General features: G+C 40.0%; 1 protein-coding gene across 4 annotated transcripts in view; it reads left to right on the forward strand.

Annotated features, from left to right (window-relative positions):
• HSDL2 (hydroxysteroid dehydrogenase like 2) overlaps positions 1–24,690 on the forward strand; it is an 89,986-nt gene that overhangs the window by 38,027 nt on the left and 27,269 nt on the right. For all 4 annotated transcript variants that reach the window (XM_035254814.3, XM_002743202.7, XM_054258986.2 and 1 more), the window contains exons 7-8: positions 6,457–6,651; positions 10,041–10,112. In XM_035254814.3, the coding sequence (XP_035110705.1) occupies positions 6,457–6,651; positions 10,041–10,112 (267 nt within the window). The remainder of the gene's footprint in view (positions 1–6,456; positions 6,652–10,040; positions 10,113–24,690) is intronic.

The following is a 24,690-nucleotide window of genomic DNA, read 5'->3' on the forward strand; positions in this document are numbered from 1 at the left end:
ATAATTATGGTTGTTTCCTGTCTTTTTTGTTAAAATGAAAACTTCTTGAGGTTGGGGTCAGTGTCTGCTTTGTTCGTTTTATTATAGTCATTGTAGATATTCAGTAACTATTTGATGAATGAGTAAATGAGTGAGTGAATGTGCAATATGTTTACCTTCTGCCTAGCTCCAAGATATATTCTGGACAAAGCTTATATAATATGGAGAATGTTATATATCAGGGAATATAGAGGGTATTATCAGGATCAGCAGGAGAAATGAGCTTATTGCTGAGATCTTTGCTTTAGCTGGGAGACACTCATTTTAGAAGGTTCACTGGACATCTTGGAGCCAGTCATTTGGTCAGTTATTTGGTCCTAGACTTGATGACACACTAAATCCAATTTACAGTCATGTTCCTTGTGGTGCATTGTATGATGAACTATGTACTGGGTTTTTGTTTTGTTTTGAAACAGAATCTCCCTCTGTCACCCAGGCTGGAATGCAGTGGCACCATCCCGGCTGGCTGCAACCTCTGCCTCCTTGGTTCAAGCGATTATCCTGCCTCAGCTTCCCAAGTCACTGGGACTACAGGCACACACCACCATGCCTGGTTAATTTTTGTATTTTTTTAGTACAAACGGGGGTTTCATGACATTGGCCAGGGTGGTCTGGAATTCCTGACCTCAAGTGATCCACCCGCCTTGGCCTCCCAAAATGCTGGGATTACAGGTGTGAGCCACCATGGCTGACCTATAGGGTGCTTTTGATACATAGTAACTCAGGAGAAAGGGTCAGAGAAGTAGATTTTCAAAAGCAGGTAAACAATTGTAGTGAGATCTCAAGAAGATGTTGGAATTTTTCAAAAGGGAGAACTGAGAAGGGCATTTCTCAGCAGAGGGAGTGACACATGCAAAGGTTACAGTATGGGAAAATACTGTTTTGTGGTGGAACTATAGGAGTTGGTGGTATGTGTATGATAGGGTGTGAGTTTGTTATTTCCCACTGAACTTGAGCAACTCAAGTTATACAGGTTGACTGGAATGTTGGGTGGGTGTGAGGGAGTGGGCAAGATGGATGATCTGTCTGCCAAGTTTAGGAGCTTGAATTTTAACCTATATTCAGTGGAGAGCCACTGAAGAATCTTAAAAGCAGAGGATCAAGGCCAGGTGCAGTAGCTCATGCCTGTAGTCCCAGCACTTTGGGAGGCCGAGGCGGGCGGATCACAAGGTCAGGAGTTCAAGACCAGCCTGACCAACATGGTGAAACCCTGTCTCTACTAAAAATACAAAAATTAGCCAGGCGTGGTCGTGCATGCCTGCTACTCAGGAGGCTGAGGCAGGAGAATCACTTGAACCCGGGAGGTGGAGGTTGCAGTGAGCAGAGATATTGCCACTGTACCCCATCTGGGTTACAGAGTGAGATTCTGTCTCAAAAGAAAAAAAAGGAATCCAATATTTATTTCTGTGATTGTTTTATTTCTGTCTCCCTTCACTAGACAATAAATTTCATAAATGCAAAAAAAAAAAGCAGAGGATTAATAATAAACTGGGAAAAATAGGAGCCATGAAGTAATATGGTTGTTGATGAGGTTTAGGGCAAATGGAGAAGTGAAACTGGGTTTGAGAGGGTGTCCAGGCTCTTGGCTGTTTGAGAGGCCTCTATTTAAAAGAAAACACTCATCTCCTCATCTTAGATGACTGTCTTTATGTCAGCTGGAACCAGAAGTAATCTCCCAGCATTACTGCCTTTCAAGGAACAGGAGATTTATGGTAGTTAACAGAGTGGGTGCAGTGTAGCATGTATTATCCACAGAGCAGTGTCCTGGTCTGCTGTTTGGCTTTACTTAGCTGTGTGTTCCTTCTCAACACTGGCTTCATTGCTCCTCCTGGGTATAGCACTTTCTCCCTGCTGAACTCAGCACATCCAGAGAAGGGATCAGAGGGCCGGCCTCCAGTTGTTTCACAACATGGAATCTCAGGTCTCCAACTAGGTCACCTCCAGAATTGCAGTGTTTTTCTTTTTATTATAAGATCTGTTTCATGGTTCCTGCTGAAATGGAGGGTGGGAAAGGAGAGAGATGATGGCTGCTATTCACGATGCCTACTCCTCTTACCTCGTGACTGGTCTGGACAAGTGTGGTAGAAGCAGGAATATCTACTTTTGGATGGGTTTTATTTGGGCTTGGGGTGGGGAGTCTGGGAATGGCAGCTACTGATTTGGTAATGACTGCAGAGAGGAAGGTAGCAGAAGCTTCACGGAGCAGCTGCAGGTGTCTGTCACCTGGACTTTATTACAAATAAGCCAGGGAGGGTGAGGCGACAAGGTGGCAGCTCATCTCCTTCCTGTCCAGTGCTAGAAATCAAAACTGGTTTCCCTATTTTTCAAGGGACCTATTCACTGACTAGGTTAAACAGTTTATACCATTTTCATTGATTCTGAGATGCCTGTGTTTTATATTTGTACATCTCTGCTATCAGTCTGTATCTTATGATGGGTGATATATCATAGTTTAATTGGCAGCTTCTTTCTTTCCTTAGTGGTTCCTAAGGTAATGGTGAGCTGTATAATCAGTGGTATCATTGGTTCAGTGGATATACACATGAGTGTGTGCATGTGTTTGGTGGTGGCTGACAGGTGTCAAAGAGGTGAAACAAGCTCTCTTCCCAGAGGAGTCATCACAGGCAATGCTGATATTTTAAGCCTCATATGTACTCCATATATTTATGTGAAAGGAAATCTCAGATTGGTCTTAAGACTGTTGTACTGTCTGTTTTCAGGCAGTAACCTGTAAGCTGTTATCAGGAAAATCAGTTGGAAGCTATTAGATATCTCTTCAGTTATTTCTTATCTTTTGTTTTGTTTTGTTTTGTTTTTGAGACAGGGTTTCACCATGTTCGTCAGGCTGGTCTTGAACTCCTAACCTTGTGATCCGCCCACCTTGGCCTCCCAAAGTGCTAGATTTACAGGCGTGAGCCACTGTGCCCAGCTTCAGTTATTTCTTTCTTTTTTTTTTTTTTTTTAGACAGAGTCTCGCTCTGTCACCAGGCCGGAGTGCAGTGGCACGAACTTGGCTCACTGCAACCTCTGCCTCCCAGGTTCAAGCAGTTGTCCTGCCTCGGCCTCCTGAGTAGCTGGGATTACAGGCACGTGCCACCACGCCCAGCTAATTTTTGTATTTTTAGTAGAGATGGGGTTTCATCATGTTTGCCAGGCTGGTCTCAACTCTTGACTTCGTGATCCACCCGCCTCAGCCTCCCAAAGTCCTGGGATTACAGGCATGAGCCACCATGCCCAGCCAGTTATTTCTTAATAAGACTTAAGTTTTAGGGTTGATTTTGTGACTCCTGTGATCCATGGCTTATCTGCTTTCATTATAAATCTTGCTTATTTTCTTTCCCGGAAATCATCAGTAAATTTCATTTGATTGACTGTTAACCTGCTTTTATGCTTATCAGTTTTTCTAACCTGTTGGGTTAGCTTGTTGGCATTGCAAAATCTTTGTTGAGAAATACTCAGTGGCCCACTTCTTGATTTTGAGTGTCTAGTTGTACCTTCTTTGTATCTTTCCTAAAAAGATTGTTAAAGTAATGATAGGTTGGAGGAACATTTCTTATTCTATAGACACTCACACATACACACAGCATGAGTATACTTATACATATTTTTATTAGACTTCTAATTTAGAGTTTTTAAGGATTCTTGTACAATTCATGTAGTTTACATGGAGACTAGGATTGTGCATGTATGCATATAGTCTCAAAATAGATTATGCTCAATTATGTACAGAAAAGTTCTGCAGTTTTCAGGAGTGAGATGATAACTGAACTCCAAGAACTTTGGTTAACAAGGTATAACCCATTTAGTTGTATCATGGATGAGAGCCTGGCTCTGAAGTCAGGCTGCTGGGTGCTTGAATTTTAGCTTCCGTGACCTTGGCACGGAAGTTACTTAACTTCTCTGTGCTTGAGTGCTCCTATCTGTAAAATGGGAATAACAACAGGACCTACCTCAGGGTTCTAAGAATTAATTAAGATGATGTATGTAAAATATATAACAGCATGCCTAGCACAGGGTATACTTAATGAATGGCAGGTGCTATTCTTTATTTTATTTTATTTTATTTATTTTTAATTTGTTTTTTTAGATAAACAAATGGAGCCTCACTCTGTCACCCAGATAGTGAATGCAGTGGCTCACTGCAGATAGCTCACTGCAGCCTCAAATACCTAGGCTCAAGCCATCTTCCTGCCTCAGCCTCCAGAATATCTGGGATTATAGGCTCTAGCCACCACACCCAGCTGCTATATATATTTTTTATTAATGAAGAAGGATCAGCTCAAGAGTGAGACCAGAGTTCTTGCTCTTGATCTGTTGGTTAAGGAAAAAAATTATTTCTCGGGCTGGGTATGGTGGCTCACACCTGTAATCCCAGCACTTTGGGAGGCCAAGGCAGGAGGATGGCTTGAGCCCATGAGTTAGAGACCAGCCTGGGAAACATAGCAAGACCTCATTTCTGCAAATAATCATCATAATAATAAGCTGGATGTGGTGGGAAGCTGAGGTAGGAGGACCATTTGAGAGCCCAGGAAATCAAGGCTGCAGAGAGCCATGATCTTACCACTGCCTTCAGCCTGGGTGACAGAGTGAGACCCTATCTCAAAAAAACAAAAATTCCTCCTAAATGATTTTTTAGTTATGAAATAGAGAAGTATCTTCTAACTCAATGCTTTCAAGAAATTCCCTAAATTAATTGAACATTAAAAAAAATAAGGATGTAAGTTCCATGAAGGTAATGCTTTATATCTATTTTGTCAACTCCTGTGTCGTTAATATCTAGAATAGCACCTGACTTATAGTAAGTGCTCAATAACTATGTTGAATGAATGAAAAAGGGCCAATGGCTCTTAAAAGCTATAGACATTTCATCTTATAGACCAAAAGTATGTAAGTTATTCTAGTATGTAATAATTTAAAATTATATTTTAACAATGTATGGAAATACGTTTTATCTAAATACTAGAAACTCTCAAACCTAAAGTTTGTTTACATAAATTGACTTTCTGTGAACCTATGAATTATGTTGGAAAATAAATAAATAGTCTTTTCCTGTTTGATGTAAACTAGGATATATGTAAGCAAATTGAGATGTTACTGTTGACAATGTGTAATTAATAATGTACTGTTAATTGTAGAGTTTCAAGTTACTTCATATAAGAGACATAATTTTTAAAGTATACCTAACACAGAAAAAAATTATATGCAAACATTAACAGCAGTTATCCCTGGATAGGGAAATTATAATTAATTAAGCAATTTTTCCTTTTACTTCTCTTTATTTCCTTTTCTTTTTTTTTTTTTCCTGAGATAGAGTCTTGCTCTGTCACCCAGGATAGAATATAGTGGAGTGATTTCAGCTCATTGCAAACTCCTCCTACCAGGTTCAAATGATTCTCCTGCCTCTGCCTCCCAGGTAACTGGGACTACAGGCGCTTGCCACCACACCTGGCTAATTTCTGTATTTTTAGTAGAGATGGGGTTTCATCAGGTTGACCAGGCCAGTCCCGAACTCCTGACCTCATGTGATCCACCCACCTTGGCCTCCCACAGTGCTAGGATTACAGGCATGAGCCACTGCACCCAGCTGTTTTCTAATATTTTCTACAAAGCAGTATTGTCTGAATCTAAAAAGGACCCCCAGAAATCCAGCCAATATTTATTGAGTGTTTTTCAAGGAACCTATTTTTACTGACCAGGTTAAACAATTTATACCATTTTCGTTTATTCTGAGATGCCCATGTTTTATATTTGTACATCTCTGATACCGGTCTGTATCATACAATGAATGATATCTCATAATTTAATTGGCAGCTTTTTAGTTTCCTTAGTGGTCCCTAAAGTAATGGTGCACTTTATAGTCAGTGGGATCGGTTCAGTGGATACCACACAAGTGTGTGCATGTGTTTGGTGGTGGTTGACAGGTGTCAAAGAGGAAAAACAAGCTCTCTTCCCAGAAGAGTGCTGATGTTTTCAGCCTCATATGCCTCCATATGTTTATGTGAAAGGAAATCTTTCGCCTTAAGACTGTTGGTATTGACTGTTTTCAGGCAGTAATCAGTTAGCTGTTATCAGGAGAATCAATTAGAAGCTGTTAGAGGTCTCTTCAGTTATTCCTTTAAAAGGCATGCAAATTCTTGAGCATTCTAAATCAGTTCATTGAATTTTACTTTGCGTCTTAAGGTTGAGTCTGTAGTATAAGGCAGTGTTGCCTAGGAAAATGTGTTCTCTACCCAGTTTTCTCTGTAGAACATTTGTCAAATCTCTTAAGCACTGTGGACCTTGTTTTCATCAACTGAGAAATGAAGGGATTCGCCTTGATAATTGTGAAGGGTGGTGCTTGCTTGTTACTTCCATAGTTTTATTATTTGATTTGGAGTTACGAGCATCTGTCTGTGTGTGTGTGTGTTTTCTCTCCAGCCATACACACTGCTGCTATGGATATGCTGGGAGGATCTGGTATCGAAAGCCAGTGTAGAAAAGTTGATATCATTGCAGATGCAGCATATGCCATCTTCAAAAAGCCAAAAAGTTTTACCGGCAACTTTGTCATTGATGAAAATATCTTAAAAGAAGAAGGAATAAAAAATTTTGATGCCTATGCAATTAAACCAGGTAATGGTATTCTGGTTTTTAAAAGTAGTGATACGTTTTTCCATGTTTTCTGGAATGAACGCATCTGTTTTTTGTGTGATTATAAAATGAATATGTTCTTTTAAAAGCTGTCTTTCCAATGAAGGAAAAAACCCATACCAACACAACTTAAAAAAAGAAATGAATGAAACATAGAGGTGAGTTGAGGGCTTTTGGAGTGATATATATAAGCACAGAAAGATCAGCTACTAGCTACTTCCAAATCTCAAAATAAGAAATGAAAATTATTTTTTAAAGTTGGCCTTAAAATCACAGAATCAAGATTTTGTTTAAGATTATGTGGTGATAGATGATACAGTAGTGGGTTATTTATTTATTTATTTATTTATTTATTTACTTGAGAAAGGGCCTCACTCAGTCAGTCACCCAGGTTGGAGTGGAGTGGAGTGATCTCAGCTCCCTGCAACGTCCACCTCCTGGGTGCAAGCAATCCTACCACAGCCTCTCGAGTAGCTGGGACTATAGGCATGTGCCACCACACCTGGCTAATTTTTGTATTTGTAGATGTGGGGTTTTACCATGTTGCCCAGCCTGATCTCGAACTCTCCTGAGCTCAAGTGATCTGCCCGCCTCAGTCTCCTAAAGTGCTAGGATTACAGGTGTGAGTCACCGCACCTGGCCCAGTAGAGAATTTTTTAGATTAAAAATATTTATGAGGGACTCTGTAAATATTTGTCTTTTTTTTTTTTTTTGAGACAGAGTCTTGCGCTGTTGCCCAGGCTGGATTGCAGTGGCACAATCTTGGCTCACTGCAACCTCTGCCTCCCTGGTTCAAGCAATTCTCCTGTTCCAGCCTCCAAAGTAGCTGGGATTATAGGCATGTACCACCATGCCCAGCTAATTTTTGTATGTTTAAAAGAGACGGGGTTTCACCATGATGGTCAGGCTTGTCTAGAACTCCTGACCTTGTGATCCACCTGCCTCAGCCTCCCGAAGTGCTGGAATTACAGGCGTGAGCCACCAGCCAAATATTTGTCTCTTAAGTGCAGTCTCTTAGAGTAGCTTAATGACAGATGGCGTAGATGAGTGGGCAGAGTCTGTCTTATGGACAGTAAAGTGATCGGAGGAGCTTCCAGAAAACCCTCTTGTTCAATAACTCTCCCTCTCTGAAACTGTGGATGATGATGATAATAATGGATTTTTAACATATAGAATATAATGTATTCTAATATAGCCGTACATGGGAGTTACATTTATTTGTGCTAAAATATATTTTAAATATTATTCATTAAACTGAGCTTCTAAATGACACAAAACATGTTTATGTTTGTATCATCCCTGCTCATCTCTGCAGTTCAAACTGAATTAAATAGCAGATTATAGTTTTACAAAGCACTCTTATAGGCATTATCTATTTAGCCTCCGAACAATTCTGTAAGGGAAGTAATGTTTAATGATTAAGAACATGGAACAACCCAGGTTCCTACTGCGGCTCTGCTCACTGCTATGCAGCTTTGAGCATGTTACCCAGTTTGTCTGTCTCAGCCTCAATTTCCCTATAGGTAAACTTAAGAAAATGATACATTTCACACAAGACTTTTGTAAAGACTAAACGTGGTAATGTATAATGTGTTTGTCACAGTGCCTGGCATATAGTACACTCAAAATATTTAGTAGTTAATATTTACAAGTGGAAAAACAGGCTCAGAGATATTGAGTCTTTGCCTAAGAGCAGACAGCTAATAGGTGGCAGAACCTGACCAGATTCAGGTCTTCTGGGTCCTGGTGCCCAGAAATGTAATTATTACTTTAAGTTTTAAAGACACAGTATATTTTAAAATTATACTTTGTCTTTAAAACTTTTAAACTTGTTTAAATTTTAAAATTTTAAACAAATTTAAAAATTTTATTTAAATTAAAAATCCTATTACATATTGAGAACTTAATATGACCAGATACTATGATATGAGGCTATAACAAAAATGAATTCATTCCTGCCCTCCAGAAGTTTACTTAAACTTCTGAAAAAGAGGGAGAGAGACAGGAGACTGAGGCAGGAGGCTCATTTGAGCCCAGGAGTTTGAGACCAGCCTGGGCAAAACAGCAAGACCTCATCTCAAAAAAAAAAAAAAAAAAAAGGAAGGAAGGGAGGGAGGGAGGGAGGGAGAACAATTGAGATTGTTAACATCTCATTGTACTACAGTTTTGAAGGCTTTGTGGCCTTTTAATCTCCTAGTGATTATGTCTTGGAGTTATCAGTGTAATTAGAACAGTTAACCTATTTGCTAACCACAACCATTAGCTGAAAATAAGACCCAGTGGAGGCTGTGTGCAGTGGCTCACACCTGTAATCCCAGCACTTTGGGAGGTTGACGCCAGCAGATCGCTTGAACCAAGAAGTTCAAGACCATACTGGGCAATGTGGCAAAACCCCATCTCTGCAAAAAATTAAAATTAGTGGCCAGGCGTGATGGCTTACGCTTGTAATCCCAGCACTTTGGGAGGTCGAAGCAGGTGGATCACATGAGGTGAGGGGTTCGAGACCAGCCTGACCAATATGGTGAAATACTGTCTGCTAAAAAAATACAAAAATTAGCCAGGTGTGGTGGTAGGCACCTGTAATCTCAGCTACTCAGGAGGCTGAGGCAGGAGGAGTGCTTGAACCTGGAAGGTAGGGGGTACAGTGAGCCAAGATCACTCCACTGCACTCAAGCCTGGGCAACAGAGCGAGACTCCGTCTCAAAAAAATAAATAAAAATTAGCTGGTCATGGTGGCTTGTGCCTGTGGTCCCAGTTAATCAGGAGGCTGAGGGAGGAGGACCACTTGTGCCCAGGAAGTAGGGATTGCAGTGAGCCGAGATCGTGCCACTGCACTCCAGCCTGGGTGACAGTGAGACCCTGTCTTAATAATAATAATAATAATAATAATAATAACAGCCCAGTGGAATAGGATGAAATAGGATAGCTTAGTTTTCACGATGATGGAATGAGAGGAAGAAGAGAGAAAAGACTCAAACGCACTAATGCTGAGAAGAAAGTCCTTCTTAAGAAGGGACCCTGTGCTCTTAGGAGGGCAGGTAAGAAATGAATCCTGAGCACTTTGGAAGAATGTGGGTCAGAAGAGCAGTGCAGGGTGAGAAGGGCAGAGGTCCCTGGGAGAGCAGGTAAAGGCTTTACAGACCAGGCGATTTTTTGGGGATTAAATCTGGAAGATAAAATTTATCAGAGGAGAGGAGGATAACTGAATTATGAGAAAATTAATTTAATGATCAGGTCATTTGATAGTTCTCACGGAGGCCTTTTCTATTACACCAGAATGATTTTTAATAAAACATATGTTTATTAAACAGATGTTAAAATCTTAATATATTGTAGTTACATTAACCTAATGGTTTGGGGTCAATTTTCAGGTCATACTTTGCTACCAGATTTCTTCTTAGATGAATACCCAGAACCAATTACCAAGAAAATGGAATCAACTGGTAAGATCTAGACTATATTTTATGTTAGAAAATGTAGGTACTAACTTAATGTATTTCTTCCAAAATATGGAATTGATCCTATAACAGTGACATTTCTGCCTTCTGTTTTTAAACTATTTTGTAATTGAAACTAAACAAGTCATGTGAGATCTCAGTTAATTCTAGTAAAGAAGGTTGTTTTGTTCCATCTACCAGTAAGAAGTTATTAATAAGGGTGGGCACAGTGGCTCATTATCTGTAATCCCAGCACTTTGGGAGGCTGAGGCAAATGGATCACTTGAATCCAGTTCACGACCAGCTTGGGCAACATGGCGAAACCCCGTCTCTACAAATAAAGACAAAAAAAAAAAATAAGCTGGGCATGGTGGCATGAGACTGTAGTCCCATCTACTCAGTAGGCTGAGGTGGGAGGATCACCTGAGCCTAAAAAGTTGAAGCGTCAGTTAGCCATGAGCATGCCATTGCACTGTAGCCTGGGTGACAGAGCAAGACCCTATCTCAAAAAAAAAAAAAAAGAAGAAGAAGACGTTATTAATATATTCTTTGCATTTGGTTAAAAAAAAAGTCTGAAAAAAACTTTTTTTCAGGTTTTATTTATTTTCTTTCATACTTTCTTTAGGTATTGCATGTTGATATGTTATTTTGCGGAAAAATGTGTCGTATATCAAATACATCTAACACAATTTCCACAGTTTGTGTTATGTGACTATTTTATGGAAGAAATTAACTTCAAAGGAGGTGTGGGTTTTACTTTGTTTTGTTTCTGTAGTTCAGAAACAATACTTCCCTTGAATTGGTCCAGAGTTTACATTTTAGACTTTGTGTTCTGGCATTTTTCCAGTGGCTTACTGAAAGAAGAAACACTAATGAATACCTGTGGGGTGAAGAATTTCTCTCACGGTTTTCTAATAAGAATGAGTGTGCTTTTTCTGTGTCCTTACCTTATTCTGATCTTTTAGATGTTGTGACTCTCATAGATTTTTTCTTTTTTAAGAAGGCTGATAGAAAATTTAGGGATGAATTTCCTTGCTATCGTTAGCAAATCTGTGGCACCTTATTGCAATACATTTTAGTGCCAAACCTTATTTCCAGCTTTATTTCATTTATTCTTTATCATTTATCTTTTCTTTTTCCAAATTTTTGTGGTAATTAAAAAAAATTTAGGTAATTAAAAAGACTTTTTTGTATTATAGACAATTTGAAACAATAGAAAGGAAATAGTTACTCATAATGCTGCTATCCAGAGTATTAAAATCAGAAAAAACAAGACTTTCAGTCTTTATTCAAAAGACCTCTTACAGGATGGTGGAAAATAACTAGAGAGCTTATCAAAGTCTGGAAGAATATGGTCTTCAAGTTAGTTAAGTCCAAAACTCTGATTTTTACCCAATGCCCTAAGATTGGATCTGTCTTTTAAAGGAAGGCATGCATGAACTGAGCTCATTTAAGTTCCAAATTTTAAATAATAAGAACCACTTATTGATCATGTATATTCATTTTATTTATTCAACAAATATTTACTGGGCACCTACTATGTGCCAAACACTGCTAAGTACTTTGTATGCATTGTCCTGTTTAATGCCTGTGCTCCCTCAAGACAGATAATACTCTCATTTTGCATCTGCGATTGCACAGCCAGCACATGGCGGAGCCAAGATTTAAACTCATGTTTCTGCCGTGCATGGTGGCTCACGCCTGTAATCCCAGCACTGTGGTAGGCTGAGGCAGGTGGATCACCTGAGTTGGGAGTTTGAGATGAGCCTGACTAATAAGGGGAAACCGTGTCTCTACTAAAAATACAAAAATTAGCCACTTGTGGTGGCAGGCACCTGTAATCCCAGCTACGTGGGAGGCTGAAGCAGGTGAATCACTTGAACCCAGGAGGTGGAGGTTGTCATGAGCCGAGATCATGCCATTATACTCCAACCTGAGCAACAAGAGCAAAACTCTTTCTCAAAAAACAAAACAAAATAAAACAAAAGCTTGTATTTCTCTGATTCCAAAGCCTATGAACCAGTAAGCTTAAATAGCTTTCCTCACACTTAAATACTTAGTCTTTTAAATTTTAGCATATTCTTAGTCTGGGTAACATGGTGAGCCCCTGTCTATACGAAAAATTTTTTTAAAAAATTAGCTGGGCAGCGTAGCACATGCCTGTAGTCCCAGCTTAGTCAGGAGACTAAGGCAGGAGGATCCCTTGAGCTCGAGTTTGAGGCTGCAGTGAGCTATGACTGAGCTACAGCACTCCAGCCTGGGCAACAAAGCAAGACACTGTCTCAAATAAATAGATAAATTAGCACATTCTTTCCCCAGATAATCCAGTTTATTAATTTTAACAAGGAGTTGCAATCTCATAGGTTAAACATGTAGTTGCTTGATCAGCACATTCCCTTCCTTTGGATATAATTATGTGTGGAACAGAATCATAAGTAGAAGGTCATTTCATGACCATGGAATCAGAACAAGGGGGTTAGATAGGTAGAATGTAAAGTCATTGTTTCCTGGCATCAGGCTTTGATAGGGATAACTTTGCCTATAGCCATCTCCACATAAGCAGTGTTCTCACTCTTAAGGTCAGAAGACTCAAATTCCTTTGGCTAACTTCCCCCACCTAATGCTGCAGGAGCATTTATGTCTGTAGCTCTCTTTTTTTGATTCTGTGTGGTTTAATTAACAGCAATTTTACTTACATTTTCTGTAGGTATATTAATATAGTCATATAGATAGTAGCCTGGGCTATAACTTACCTCTTTCAGCTTATTTTTTAATTTAATTTTTATTTTTATTGCATTTTAGGTTTTGGGGTACATGTGAATAACATGCAAGATTGTTGCATAGGTACACACTCAGCTTATTTCTTATGTCCTCTCATAGTTCACTTATCTGAGAACCATGTGTATCCCCCATTTCCAAAGGGGGAGAGGTTCACCTTTCTACTGCACCCACAACTTAGAATAACCCTTGTTACCATTCCATTGGACCTTTTCCAGTATTCGTCCCTGTGTATGTTAGCCCTTATATGATATATATGTGATTATTATAGACTATGTATATAGTTTTAAATTGATGGGTTCCCCCCCTCATCTTAAAAGCAATATCAACCAGGCATGGTGGCTCATGCCTGTAGTTCCAGAACTTTGGGAGGCTGAGGTGGGAGTATCGCTTGAGCCCAGGAGTTCAAGACCAGCCTGGGCAACATGGCGAAACCTTATCTCTACAAAAAAATACAAAAATTAGCTGGATGTAATGGTGCATGCCTGTAATTCTAGCCAGTTAGGAGGCTGAGGTGGGAGGGAAGATCACTTGAGTTCAGGAGTTTGAGGTTGCAGTGAGCTCTGATCAAGCCACTGAACTCTAGCCTGGGTGAGAGAGCGTGACTCTATCTCAAAAAAAAAAAAAAATGCAATACCATCATTTCTTCATTGATTCCCCTACCTCTACTCTTCACTGGAACATAGGGAACCCACTTAGTCTTTTTTTTTTTTTTTGACTTCCAGTTTATTCTTATTTTTATTTTTTATTTGTTTTAGAGACTGGGTCTTGCCCTGTTGCCCAAGATAGAGTACAGCAGCTCGATCACAGCCCACTGCAGCCCTCAAAGTCCTGGACTCAAACTATCCTCTCACCTCAGCCTCCCTAATAGCTGGGACTTGAGGTGCATGCCACCATGCCCAGCTAATTTTTAAATTTTTTGTTAAGATGGGGTCTTGTTATATTGTCCAGGCTGGTCTCAAACTACTGGCCTCAAACAGTCATCCCGCTTTGGCCTCCCAGAGTGCTGGGATTACAGGCATGACCATGGCACCAGGCCTATTTTCCTTTAGTTGTAGTTTTAATTGCTTCTGTTCCAGTTGTTCTGGATTCTCAGAAACACTTATTCTTACCTTGGCTTCCCTTTCCCTTTCCCTGTAGTTATTAGCACCATTTCTCATTAGTTCCGGCTTTCTCTTCTGCATTCTGGAGTCTTTTTACGTTTGTCCTCTGTATTAAAAAGGACAGCCTGATAAGGTGTTCTACGGCTTAGTTTCTGTTCCACACTATCTCCGATGGTTAATTTGCTATTGTGCTTGTATTTCTCTCACTTCTTTTTCATTTTATCCTATTGTCTTTTCATCTTATATGTGACTTTCTGTCCCTGTTTCATATAGTCTTTTTTAAGGCTTTATTTGTTTATTTTTTTTGAGACAGAGTCTCACTCTGTTGCCCAGGCTGGAGTACAGTGGCAGGATCTCAGTTCACCGTAACCTCCACCTCCCAGATGAAAGCAATTCTCCTGCCTCCACCTCCCTAGTAGCTGGGATTACATGCGTGTGCCACCACACCTGACTAATATTTGTATTTTTAGTAGAGATGGAATTTCACCATGTTGGCCAGGCTGGTCTTGAACTCTTAACCTCAGGTGATCTGCCCACCGTGGCCCCCCAAAATGCTAGGGTGATAGGCATGAGCCACTGTGACCAGCCAAGGCTTTATTTTTTAGAGCAATTTTAGATTCACAGCAAAACTGAGAGGAAGGTATAGAAACATCCCATATACTTGCCTGCGTCACACATGCCTAACTTCCTTCGATATCAGCATCGTCTACCAAAGTGGTATATTTATTACAATTGATGAATCTGTATTGACACATCATAATGATATAGTTTTCGTGTGGAGAAATTCTTGTGGCTTTCATGGTTTTATTTTAGTTATTTGCTCTTCAGAATAGCCTCCATTGCCCTTGTGGCACATTATTTTTTTCATAGGTATCAGGTTATTTTTTTTCCCATTAACTTGTCCTCATATTAGGAGATATCTCTAGAGCTACTGTAGTCAAAAGGCAGGGATGTATAGGTTGCTTTTGACTCCACTCCCTGTCCATCTGGAGGAATTCCTTTTTCTGTGCTGTAGATTCTGATTTAGCACCTTTTGGGCACCTCAGGCCAGTGTGCAAGGCTGACATGTGACCTTCCTTTACTTCCTCTGTTTAAAACCACTCTCCAGGCCTGACTCAGTGGCTAATGCCTGTAATCCCAGCACTCTGGGAGGCTGTGGTGGGAGGATCGCCTGAGGCCTGGAGTTTGAGATGAGACTGGGCAATGTAGCAATAGCAAGATCCCACTTGTACAAAAAAATTTTAACAGCAGCCAGGCGTGGTGGTACGTACCTATTGATCTCAGGTACCTGGGAGGCTGAGGCAAGAGTATCACTGGAGCCCAGGAGGTCAAGGTTGCAGTGAGCTGTGATTATGCCATTGCACTCCAGCCTGGATGACAGAGGAAGACCCTATCTCAAAAGCAACATGAACACAAAAAAACACAAAAACTACTCTCTCCTGGAATGTCCTGCTGCCAAGGTTCTTCCCTTCCCCGTCCTTGTCAGCATGCCTTGGGGCATGTACTTCCCAGGATATTCCACGGCAGGACTCCCCTACTGCCTGCTTCTCTTATTTGGGAGCTACAAGCTTTGGAACTGGATTTGAAAGATGAGGATGAGGAATCATATTGAGTGTGTCTTGAAAAGTAGCATTTGTAAAACAGAGAGACAGCTCCTGATCTTCTAGTGGGTACAAGCCCAGAGTCTGATCCAGTGTGAGTCTTTCTTCTTTGTTCAGGTAGGCAGAGGTATTCTTTCTTTGAGATCTTTCATGAGAGAAAGTACAGGAGACCTGTCTTTCTTAGGCTGACTCTGTGTACCTTAGAGCTGCTGAACCTCTCTTCCTAAATTCAGACAGTAGATTGTATGTCTAGGTGATGTTCAGTATTTCCCCTTTTTTGTTTGTGTAATTTTTATATTTATTCAGCGTGAAGTTAGGAGAGCCTGTGTCAGGGACTGCTAGCCATATGTTACCTTCTTTTGGGTATTGGAATTCTATAAATGTTTCTTTCCCAGTCAGGCTTACATATTTGTAGTCTGATGGCTGCATCTTTAAAATCTATCACAGGTTTGTTTTTTGTCTTCCGAAGTGTTTTTCTCTTGTGCCAAACTCATCATGTTTACGTCTCAATAATCCAGGTGATAAATTATGCAATTTATCTCTTGGCAAATGTCTTTCAGGGATAAACTAAAGTTTTTGCTGCAATCTCCTTGGCACTTCATACGTAGATGATTTATCTTGACTAATATACAAATCACCTGAAGTAGTCACCCACTAGGAAGGGAGGGGTTCCAGCAGTTATTTATAGGACAGAATCAGTTCTCTCTGGTGTAACTGCTAGAACGAAACACATGACCTGCCTATGGAAACATGAAGGAAGCCTGCGTCTTCGCTGCCCTTGCTTTAGCAGCCTTTGCTTGGTAAACTTCTGGTGAGTTTCACATCTTGGCATTGTGCTTAGCTTTTATGTTGGCTATATAAAAATTAGATTGCTAAACATAGAAGAAAATGTAGAGGAAACATTTATTACTCAGTGGATAAAATTGCAGGCTCTGGAGTCAGACTGCCTGGATTTAATCTTGAATTGCATTTGTTTTTATTAAACAAATTGAAATGCTTTCTGAAACAAGGCAAGTTAAAAATCAAAAGGGGAAAATTAACTTTTGTATGTTCTGTGTCTGGTCACCATCATGAGCTTGTTGTTGTTGTTAAAGACTTCTGATAGTTTCTGAGAGAGAGAGGGTACTCATTGAAAGCATAAACTTTGGAGTAAGACAGACCTTGGTTCAAATCTGGTGCCTGCCACTTATATCTCTCATTTTGGGCATATCACTTCAGGTCTCTGTAACAGCTTTCTCACCTCTTCTTTCCTTGTGTAATTATTGTGAGGAATAAGAGGGATAGTACATCACATTGTACATGTGACACAGTAAGCCCCCTATAACTATTGGTTGCTGCAATTATTATTAATTATCTTGAATTTTCTACGTGGTAAAAATTCTTGTCTGCATTTAATAATAATGTCTTCCTAGGATTGTCTCTGGCATATATCTTAATACACTGACTTGAACTTCCAAGTTCATTGGAACTATTTTATTTTAATTATCCTTATTTTAGTCTTAATTTTAATGATAAAATCTTCAGATTTTACCATAAGTAAGGTGTTAACGTTTTATAAGATGGACTGTTTTTTTAATCAGAGAAGTTAGATTGGTGTCTACTTTTTCTGGTGTAATAAATTTGTTACATTTTGAATATGGTAAATGAATTGAGTAATTTTCTATGCTCTTTTCCTTGAAGGTTTGAAATACCTACTAAATCATTTGGGTCTTTTCTAAAGTTACTTCTTTTAAAACTTTTATTTTATTCAATTATAGGCTTTTTAAAAACAAACCCCCAGAATTATCCATTTGAAGTTTCAAACCCTATTTAAGGGTGACATATACTATTTCACTTAAATTTTTTAAAGTTTTCAAACTATTTTATCTCTTTCCTCTGTTTTAAAAATTATTTTTCTTTTTTCTTGATTAGTTGCTGATTTTATGGTATCTTGTTTTTTTCTCAAAAGCAACAGACTTTAAATTTTATTTCATTTTAAATTTTACTGCTTTTCTCTTTTCTGGTTCATACTTTTTTAAATAACAATTTGAGCTATAACTTACATACACCAAAAAATTCACCATTTTAGGCCAAGTGTGGTGGCTCATTCCTGTAATCCTAGCACTTTAGGAGGCCAAGACAGGCAGATTGTCTGAGTTCAGGAGTTTGAGACCAGCCTGGGCAACATGGCAAAACCCCGTCTGTAGTAAAAACACAAAAAATTAGCCAGGTGTGGTGGGGCACATCTGTAATCCCAGCTACTCGGGAGGCTGAGGCAAGAGGATCACTTGAGCCTGGGAGGTGGAGGCTGCACTAAGCCAGGATCATACTACTGCACTCCAGACGGGGCAGCAGAGTGAAACTCTGTTCCAGGAAAAAAAAAAAAATCCCCTATTTTAAAGTGTCTAGTGATTCTTAGCATCTTCCTAGAATTATGCAACCATCTGATTCCTTAATTTTTTACTTTTGCTTTGTTATTTTCTCCTTCCTGCTTTCTTTGAGGTTGCTTTTGTTCCTGTTCTTACTTGTTGAGCTAATACTTTATTTTATTTCTTTTAAAATAATGAAATAAACTTTGTGCATTTATCCCCTTACTATAGTTTTGGCTACATCCAATAGATTTTGTTATATGATTTACTCCACTTTGACAGCATTTTAAATTAGTCTGTATGGAAAGCCTCGTATGGGCAGGGTGTAGGGGCTCACAGCTGTAATCATAACACTGTGGGATGCAGAGGCAAGACGATCACTTGAGGACAGGCATTCAACATAGTGAGATCCCATCTCTACAATAGAAAAAAATTAAAAATTAGGGGACTTCCACCAAGCTGGCCAAATAGGAACAGCTCCGGAGTTTAGTTCCCAGCAAGAGTGACGCAGAAGGCAGGTGGTCTCCACATTTCCAACCAAGGTACCAGGTTCATCTCAATGGGACTGATTGGACAGTGGGTATAGCCCAAGGAGGGCAAACAGAGGCAGGGTGGGGCGTTGCCTCACCCAGGAAGTACAAGGGACTGGAGGACTCCCTCTCCTACCCAAGAGAGGCCATCAGGGACTTTTCCAGACACTCCAGCACTCCAGCTCAGATACTGTGCTTTTCCCATGGTGTTTACAGCCTACAGACCAGGAGATTCCCCTGGTGCCTGTCAACATCAGCAGTGCAGGTTTCCAGCACAAAACCGGGTGGCCATTTTAGTCAGGGCCTGGACCACCCGCAAGACAGAACTGCCCACTCCCCTGGAAAAAAAAGGAGGAGGCTGAAGGCAGGGAGCCAAGTGATCTGGCTTGGTGGGTCCCACCTAAACAAAGACCAGCTAACTGAAACCCACTGGCTTGAGATTTTCGCAGCCAGCACAGCTTGAGATTTTCACAGCCAGCACAGCAGTTTGAGCTCAACCTGGGACCATGGAGCTGGGTGTGGGGAGGGGCGTCCGCCATTACCCAGGCAGTCTGCCTTTACCGAGGCAGTTCTAACCTTGCCTGTGTAAACAAAATTGCAAGGAAGTTCACACAGCAGCTAGGCCAAGCCCCAGCAGCTCAGCAAGACCTCTGCAGGCAGACGGTGACTAGACTCCCTCCTTGCTGGACAGGGCATCTCTGAAAAAAGGCAGCAGCCCATCAGGGACTTACAAATGAAGCCCCACCTTCCTGAGACAGAGCACCTGGAAAAGGAGCAGTTGTGAGTTCCACTTCAGCAGACTTAAACATCTCTGTCCAGCAGCTATGAAGAGAGCTATGGAGGTCCCAGCATAGCACTTGAGCTCTGATAAGGGACAGATTGCCTCATCAAGTGGCTCTCTGACTCCCGTATATCCAAAGAGACACCTCATACAGGAGAGCTCTGTCATCTGGCAGATACCCTTCTGGGACAAAGCTACCAGAGGAAGGAACAGGCAGCGATCCTTGCTGTTCTGCAGCTCCTGTGGGTGACTCCCAGGCAAGCAGGGTCTGAAGTGGACTTCCAGCAGTCCTGCAGCAGAGGGACCTGACTTTTAGAAGGAAAACTAAAAAACAAAGAAATAGCTTCAACATCAACAGAAAGGATATCCACTCAGAGACCTCATCCAAAAGTCAACAACTTCAAAGACCAAAGGTATATAAATCCATGAAGATGGGAAGAAACCAGTGCAAAAAGGTTGAAATCACCAAAAACCAGAATGCCTCTTCTCCTCCAAGGGATCACAACTCCTTGTCAGAAAGGGAACAAAACTGGATGGAAAATGAGTTTGATGAATTGACAGAAGCAGGCTTCAGAAGGTGGGTAATAACAAACTTCTCTGAGCAAAAGGTGCATGTTCTAACCCAATGCAAAGAAACTAAAAACTTTGAGAAAAGGTTAGACAAAATGCTAACTAGAATAACCAGCTGAGAGAACATAATAAACAACTTGATGGAGCTGAAAAACACAGTATGAGAACTTCACAAAGCATACACAAGTTCAATAGCCAAATTGATCAAGCTGAAGAAAGGATATCAGACATTGAAGATCAACTCAATAAAATAAAATGAGAAGGCAAAATCAACTCAATGAAATAAAATGAAAAGTGAAAAGAAATGAACAAAGCCTCCAAGAAATATGGCAATATGTAAAAAGACCTAATCTACATTTGATTGGTGTACCTGAATGTGATGGGGAGAATGAAACCAAGCTGGGAAACATTCTTCAGGATATTATCCAGGAGAACTTTCCCAACCTAGCAAGGCAGGCCAACATTCAAATCCAGAAAATACAGAGAAAACCACAAAGATTCTCCTCAAGAAGAGCAACCCCAAGTCACCTAATTGTCAGATTCACCAGGGTTGAAATGAAGGAAAAAATGCTAAGGGCAGCCAGAGAAAGGCAGGGTTACCCACAAAGGGAAGCCCATCAGACTTAGCGGATCTCTTGGCAGAAACCCTACAAGCCAGAAGAGTGGGGTCCAATATTCAACATCCTTAAAGAAAAGAAATTTCAACCCAGAATTTCACATCCAGCCAAACTAAGCTTCATAAGTGAAGGAGAAATAAAATCCTTTACTGACAAGCAATTGCTGAGAGATTTTGCCACCACCAGGCCTGCCTTACAAGAGCTCCTGAAGGAAGCACTAAATAAGAAAAGGAATAACTAGTACCAACCACTACAAAAACATACCAAATGGTAAAGACCATTGACACAATGCAAAAACTGCATCAACTAATGTGCAAAACAACCAGCTAGTATCAAAATGGCAGGATTAAATACACACATGATATTAACCTTAAATGTAAATGCACTAAATGCACCAATCAAAAGACACAGACTGACAGATTGGATAAACAGTGAAGACCCATCAGTGTGCTGTATCCAGGAAACCCATCTCATGTGCAAAGACACATACAGACTCAAAATAAAGGGATGGAGGAAGATTTACCAAGCAAATGGAAAGCAAAAAAAGCAGGAGTTACAATCCTAGTTTCTGATAAAACAGACTTTAAACCAACAAAAATCAAAAGAGACAAGGGCACTACATAATGGTAAAGGGATCAATGCAACAAGAAGAGCTAACTATCCTAAATATATATGCACCCAATACAGAAGCACCCATATACATAAAGCAAGTTCTTAATGATGTACAGAGACATAGACTCCCACACAATAATAGTGGGAGAATTTAACACTCTGCTGTCAATATTAGACAGATCAATGAGACATAAAATTAACAAGGATATCCAAGACTTGAACTCAACCAAGCAGACCTAATAGAATATCCACAGAACTCACCACCCCAAATCTGCAGAATATACATTCTTCTCAGCACCACATCACACTTACTCTAAAATTAACCACATAATTGGAAGTAAATCACTCCTCAGCAAATGCAAAACAATGGAAATCATAACAAACAGTCTCTCAGACCACAGTGCAATCAAATTTGAACTCAGGATTAATAAACTCACTCAAAACCACACAACTACATGGAAACTGAACAACATGCTCCTGAATGACTACTGGATAAATAATGAAATGAAGGCAGAAATAAATATGTTCTTTGAAACCAATGATAACGAAGACACAGCGTACAAGAATCTCTGGGACACATTTATAGCAGTGTCTAGAGGGAAATTTATAGCAATAAATGCCCACATGTGAAGCAAGGAGAGATCTAAAATTGACACCCTATTGTCACAATTAAAAGAACTAGAGGAGCAAGATCAAATAAATTCAATAGCTAGCAGAAGACAAGAAATAACTAAGATCAGAGCAAAACTGAAGGAGATAGAGACACAAAAAACTCTTGAAAAAATAAATTAATCCAGGAGCTGTTTTTTTTTAAAAGATCAACAACATAGATAGACTGCTAGCCAGACTAATAAAAATGAAAAGAGAGTAGAATCAAACAGATGCAATAAAAAATGATGAAGGGGATATCACCACCAATTCCACAGAAATACAAATGACCATCAGAGATTACTACAAACACCTCTATGCACATACACCAGTAAATCTAAAAGAAATGGATAAATTCCTGGATACTTAAACCCTCCCAAGACTAAACCAGGAAGAAGTTGAATCCCTGAATAGACCAATAACAAGGTCTGAAGTTGAGACAGCAATTAATAGCCTACCAATCAAAAAGAGTCCAGGACCAGACAGGTTCACAGCCGAATTCTACCAGATGTACAAAGAGGAGCTGGTACCATTCCTTCTGAAACTATTCCAAACAATACAAAAAGAGGGAATCCTTCCCAACTCATTTTATGAGACCAACATCATCCTGATACCAAAACCTGGCAGAGACACAACTAAATAAGAAAATTTCAGGCCAGTATCCATGATGAACATCAATGTGAAAATCTTCAATAAAATACTGGCAAACTGAATCCAACAGGACATCAAAAAGCGTATCCATCATGATCAAGTCGGCTTCATTCTGGGGATGCAAGGCTGGTTCAACATATGCAAATCCGTAAACGTAATTCATCACATAAACAGAACCATAGACAAAAACCACATGATTATCTCCATAGATGGAGAGAAGGCCTTTGACAAAATTCAACAGTTCTTTATGCTAAAAACTCTCAATAAACTAGGTATTGACAGAATACATCTCAAAATAATAAAAGCTATTTATGACAAACCTACAGCCAATATCATACTAAATGGGCAAAAACTGGAAGCATTCCCTTTGAAAACTGGCACTAGACAAGGGTGCCCTCTCTCACCACTCCTATTCAACGTAGTATTCGGAGTTGTGGCCAGAGCAATCAGGCAAGAAAAAGCAATAAAGGTATTTGATTAGGAAAAGAGGAAGTCAAATTGTCTCTATCTGCAGATGACATGATTGTATATTTAGAAGACCCCATCGTCTCAGCCCAAAATCTCCTTAAGATGATAAGCAACTTCAGCAAAGTCTCAGGATACAAAATCAATTTGCAAAAACCACAAGCATTCCTATACACTGATAACAGACAGAGAGCCAAATTATGAACAAACTCCTATTCACAACTGCTACAAAGAGAATAAAATACCTAGGAATACAGCTAACAAGGGACATGTAGGTCTGCTTCAGGAGAACTAGAAACCACTGCTCAAGGAAATAAGAGAGGACGCAAACAGATGGAAAAACATTCCATGCTCATGGTTAGGAAGAATCAACATAGTGAAAATGGCGATACTGCCCAAAGTAATTTATAGATTCAGTGCTATCCCCATCAAGCTTCCATTGACTTTCTTCACAGACCTGGAAAAAATCACCGTAAACTTCACATGGAACCAAAAAAGAGCCTGCATAGCCAAGACAATCCTAAACAAAAAGAACAAAGCTGGAGGCATCATGCTACCTGACTTGAAACTATACTACAAGGCTACAGTAATCAAAATAGCATGGTACTAGCACCAAAACAGAGATATAGACCAATGGAACAGAACACAGGCCTCAGAAGTAATGACACACATCTACAACCATCTGATTTTTGACAAACCTGACAAAACAAGCAATGGGAAAAGATTTTCTGTTTAATAAATGGTGTTGGGAAAACTGGATAGCCATGTGCAGAAAGCAGAAACTGCATCCCTTCCTTATACCTTATATAAACATTAACTCCAGATGGATTAAAGATTTAAACATAAGACCTAACACCATAAAAGCCCTAGAAGAAAACCTAGGCAATACCATTCAGGACATAGGCATAGGCAAGGACTTCATGACTAAAACACCAAAAGCAATGGCAACAAAAGCCAAAATGGGATCTAATTAAACTTAAGAGCTTCTGCACAGCTCAAGAAACAATGATTACAGTGAATTGGCAACGAACAAATTGGGAAGAAATATTTGTAATCTACTCATCTGACAAAGGGCTAATATCCAGAATCTACAAGGAACTAAAACAAATTTACAAGAAAAAACCCCATCAAAAAGTGGGTAAAGGATATGAACAGACACTTTTCAAAAGAAGACATTTATGCAGCCAACCAACATATGAAAAAATGCTCATCATCACTGGTCATTAAAGAAATGCAAATCAAAACCACACTGAGATACCATCTCATGCCAGTTTGTATGGCAATCATTAAAAAATCGGGAGACAACAGATGCTGGAGAGGATGTGAAGAAGTAGGAATGCTTTTCCACTGTTGGTGGGAGTGTAAACTAGTTCAACCATTGTAGAAGACAGTGTGGCAATTCCTCAAGGATCTAGAACCAGAAATACTATTTGACCCAGCAATCCCATTACTGGGTATATATCCAAAGGATCATAAATTGTTCTATTATAAAGACACATGCACACATATGTTCACTGTGGCACTGTTTACAATAGCAAAGACTTGGAACCAACTGAAATACCCATCAATGATAGACTGGATAAAGAAAATATGGCACATATACACCATGGAATACTATGCAGCCATAAAAAAGGATGAGTTCATGTCCTTTGCAGGGACATGGATGAAGCTGGAAACCATCATTCTCAGCAAACTGACACAAGAACAGAAAACCAAACACCACATGTTCTCACTCATAAGTGGGGAACCAGGGAGGGAAACATCACCCACCGGGGCCTGTTGGGGGCTGGGGGCTAGGGAGGGAAAGCACAGGGTGAGGGGATTAGGGAGGGATAACATTAGGAGAAATACCTAATGTAGGTGACGGGGGGGATGGATGC

Source organism: Callithrix jacchus, chromosome 1 (genome assembly GCF_049354715.1).
Source record: "Callithrix jacchus isolate 240 chromosome 1, calJac240_pri, whole genome shotgun sequence".
In the NCBI taxonomy this organism is placed as follows: domain Eukaryota; kingdom Metazoa; phylum Chordata; class Mammalia; order Primates; family Cebidae; genus Callithrix; species Callithrix jacchus.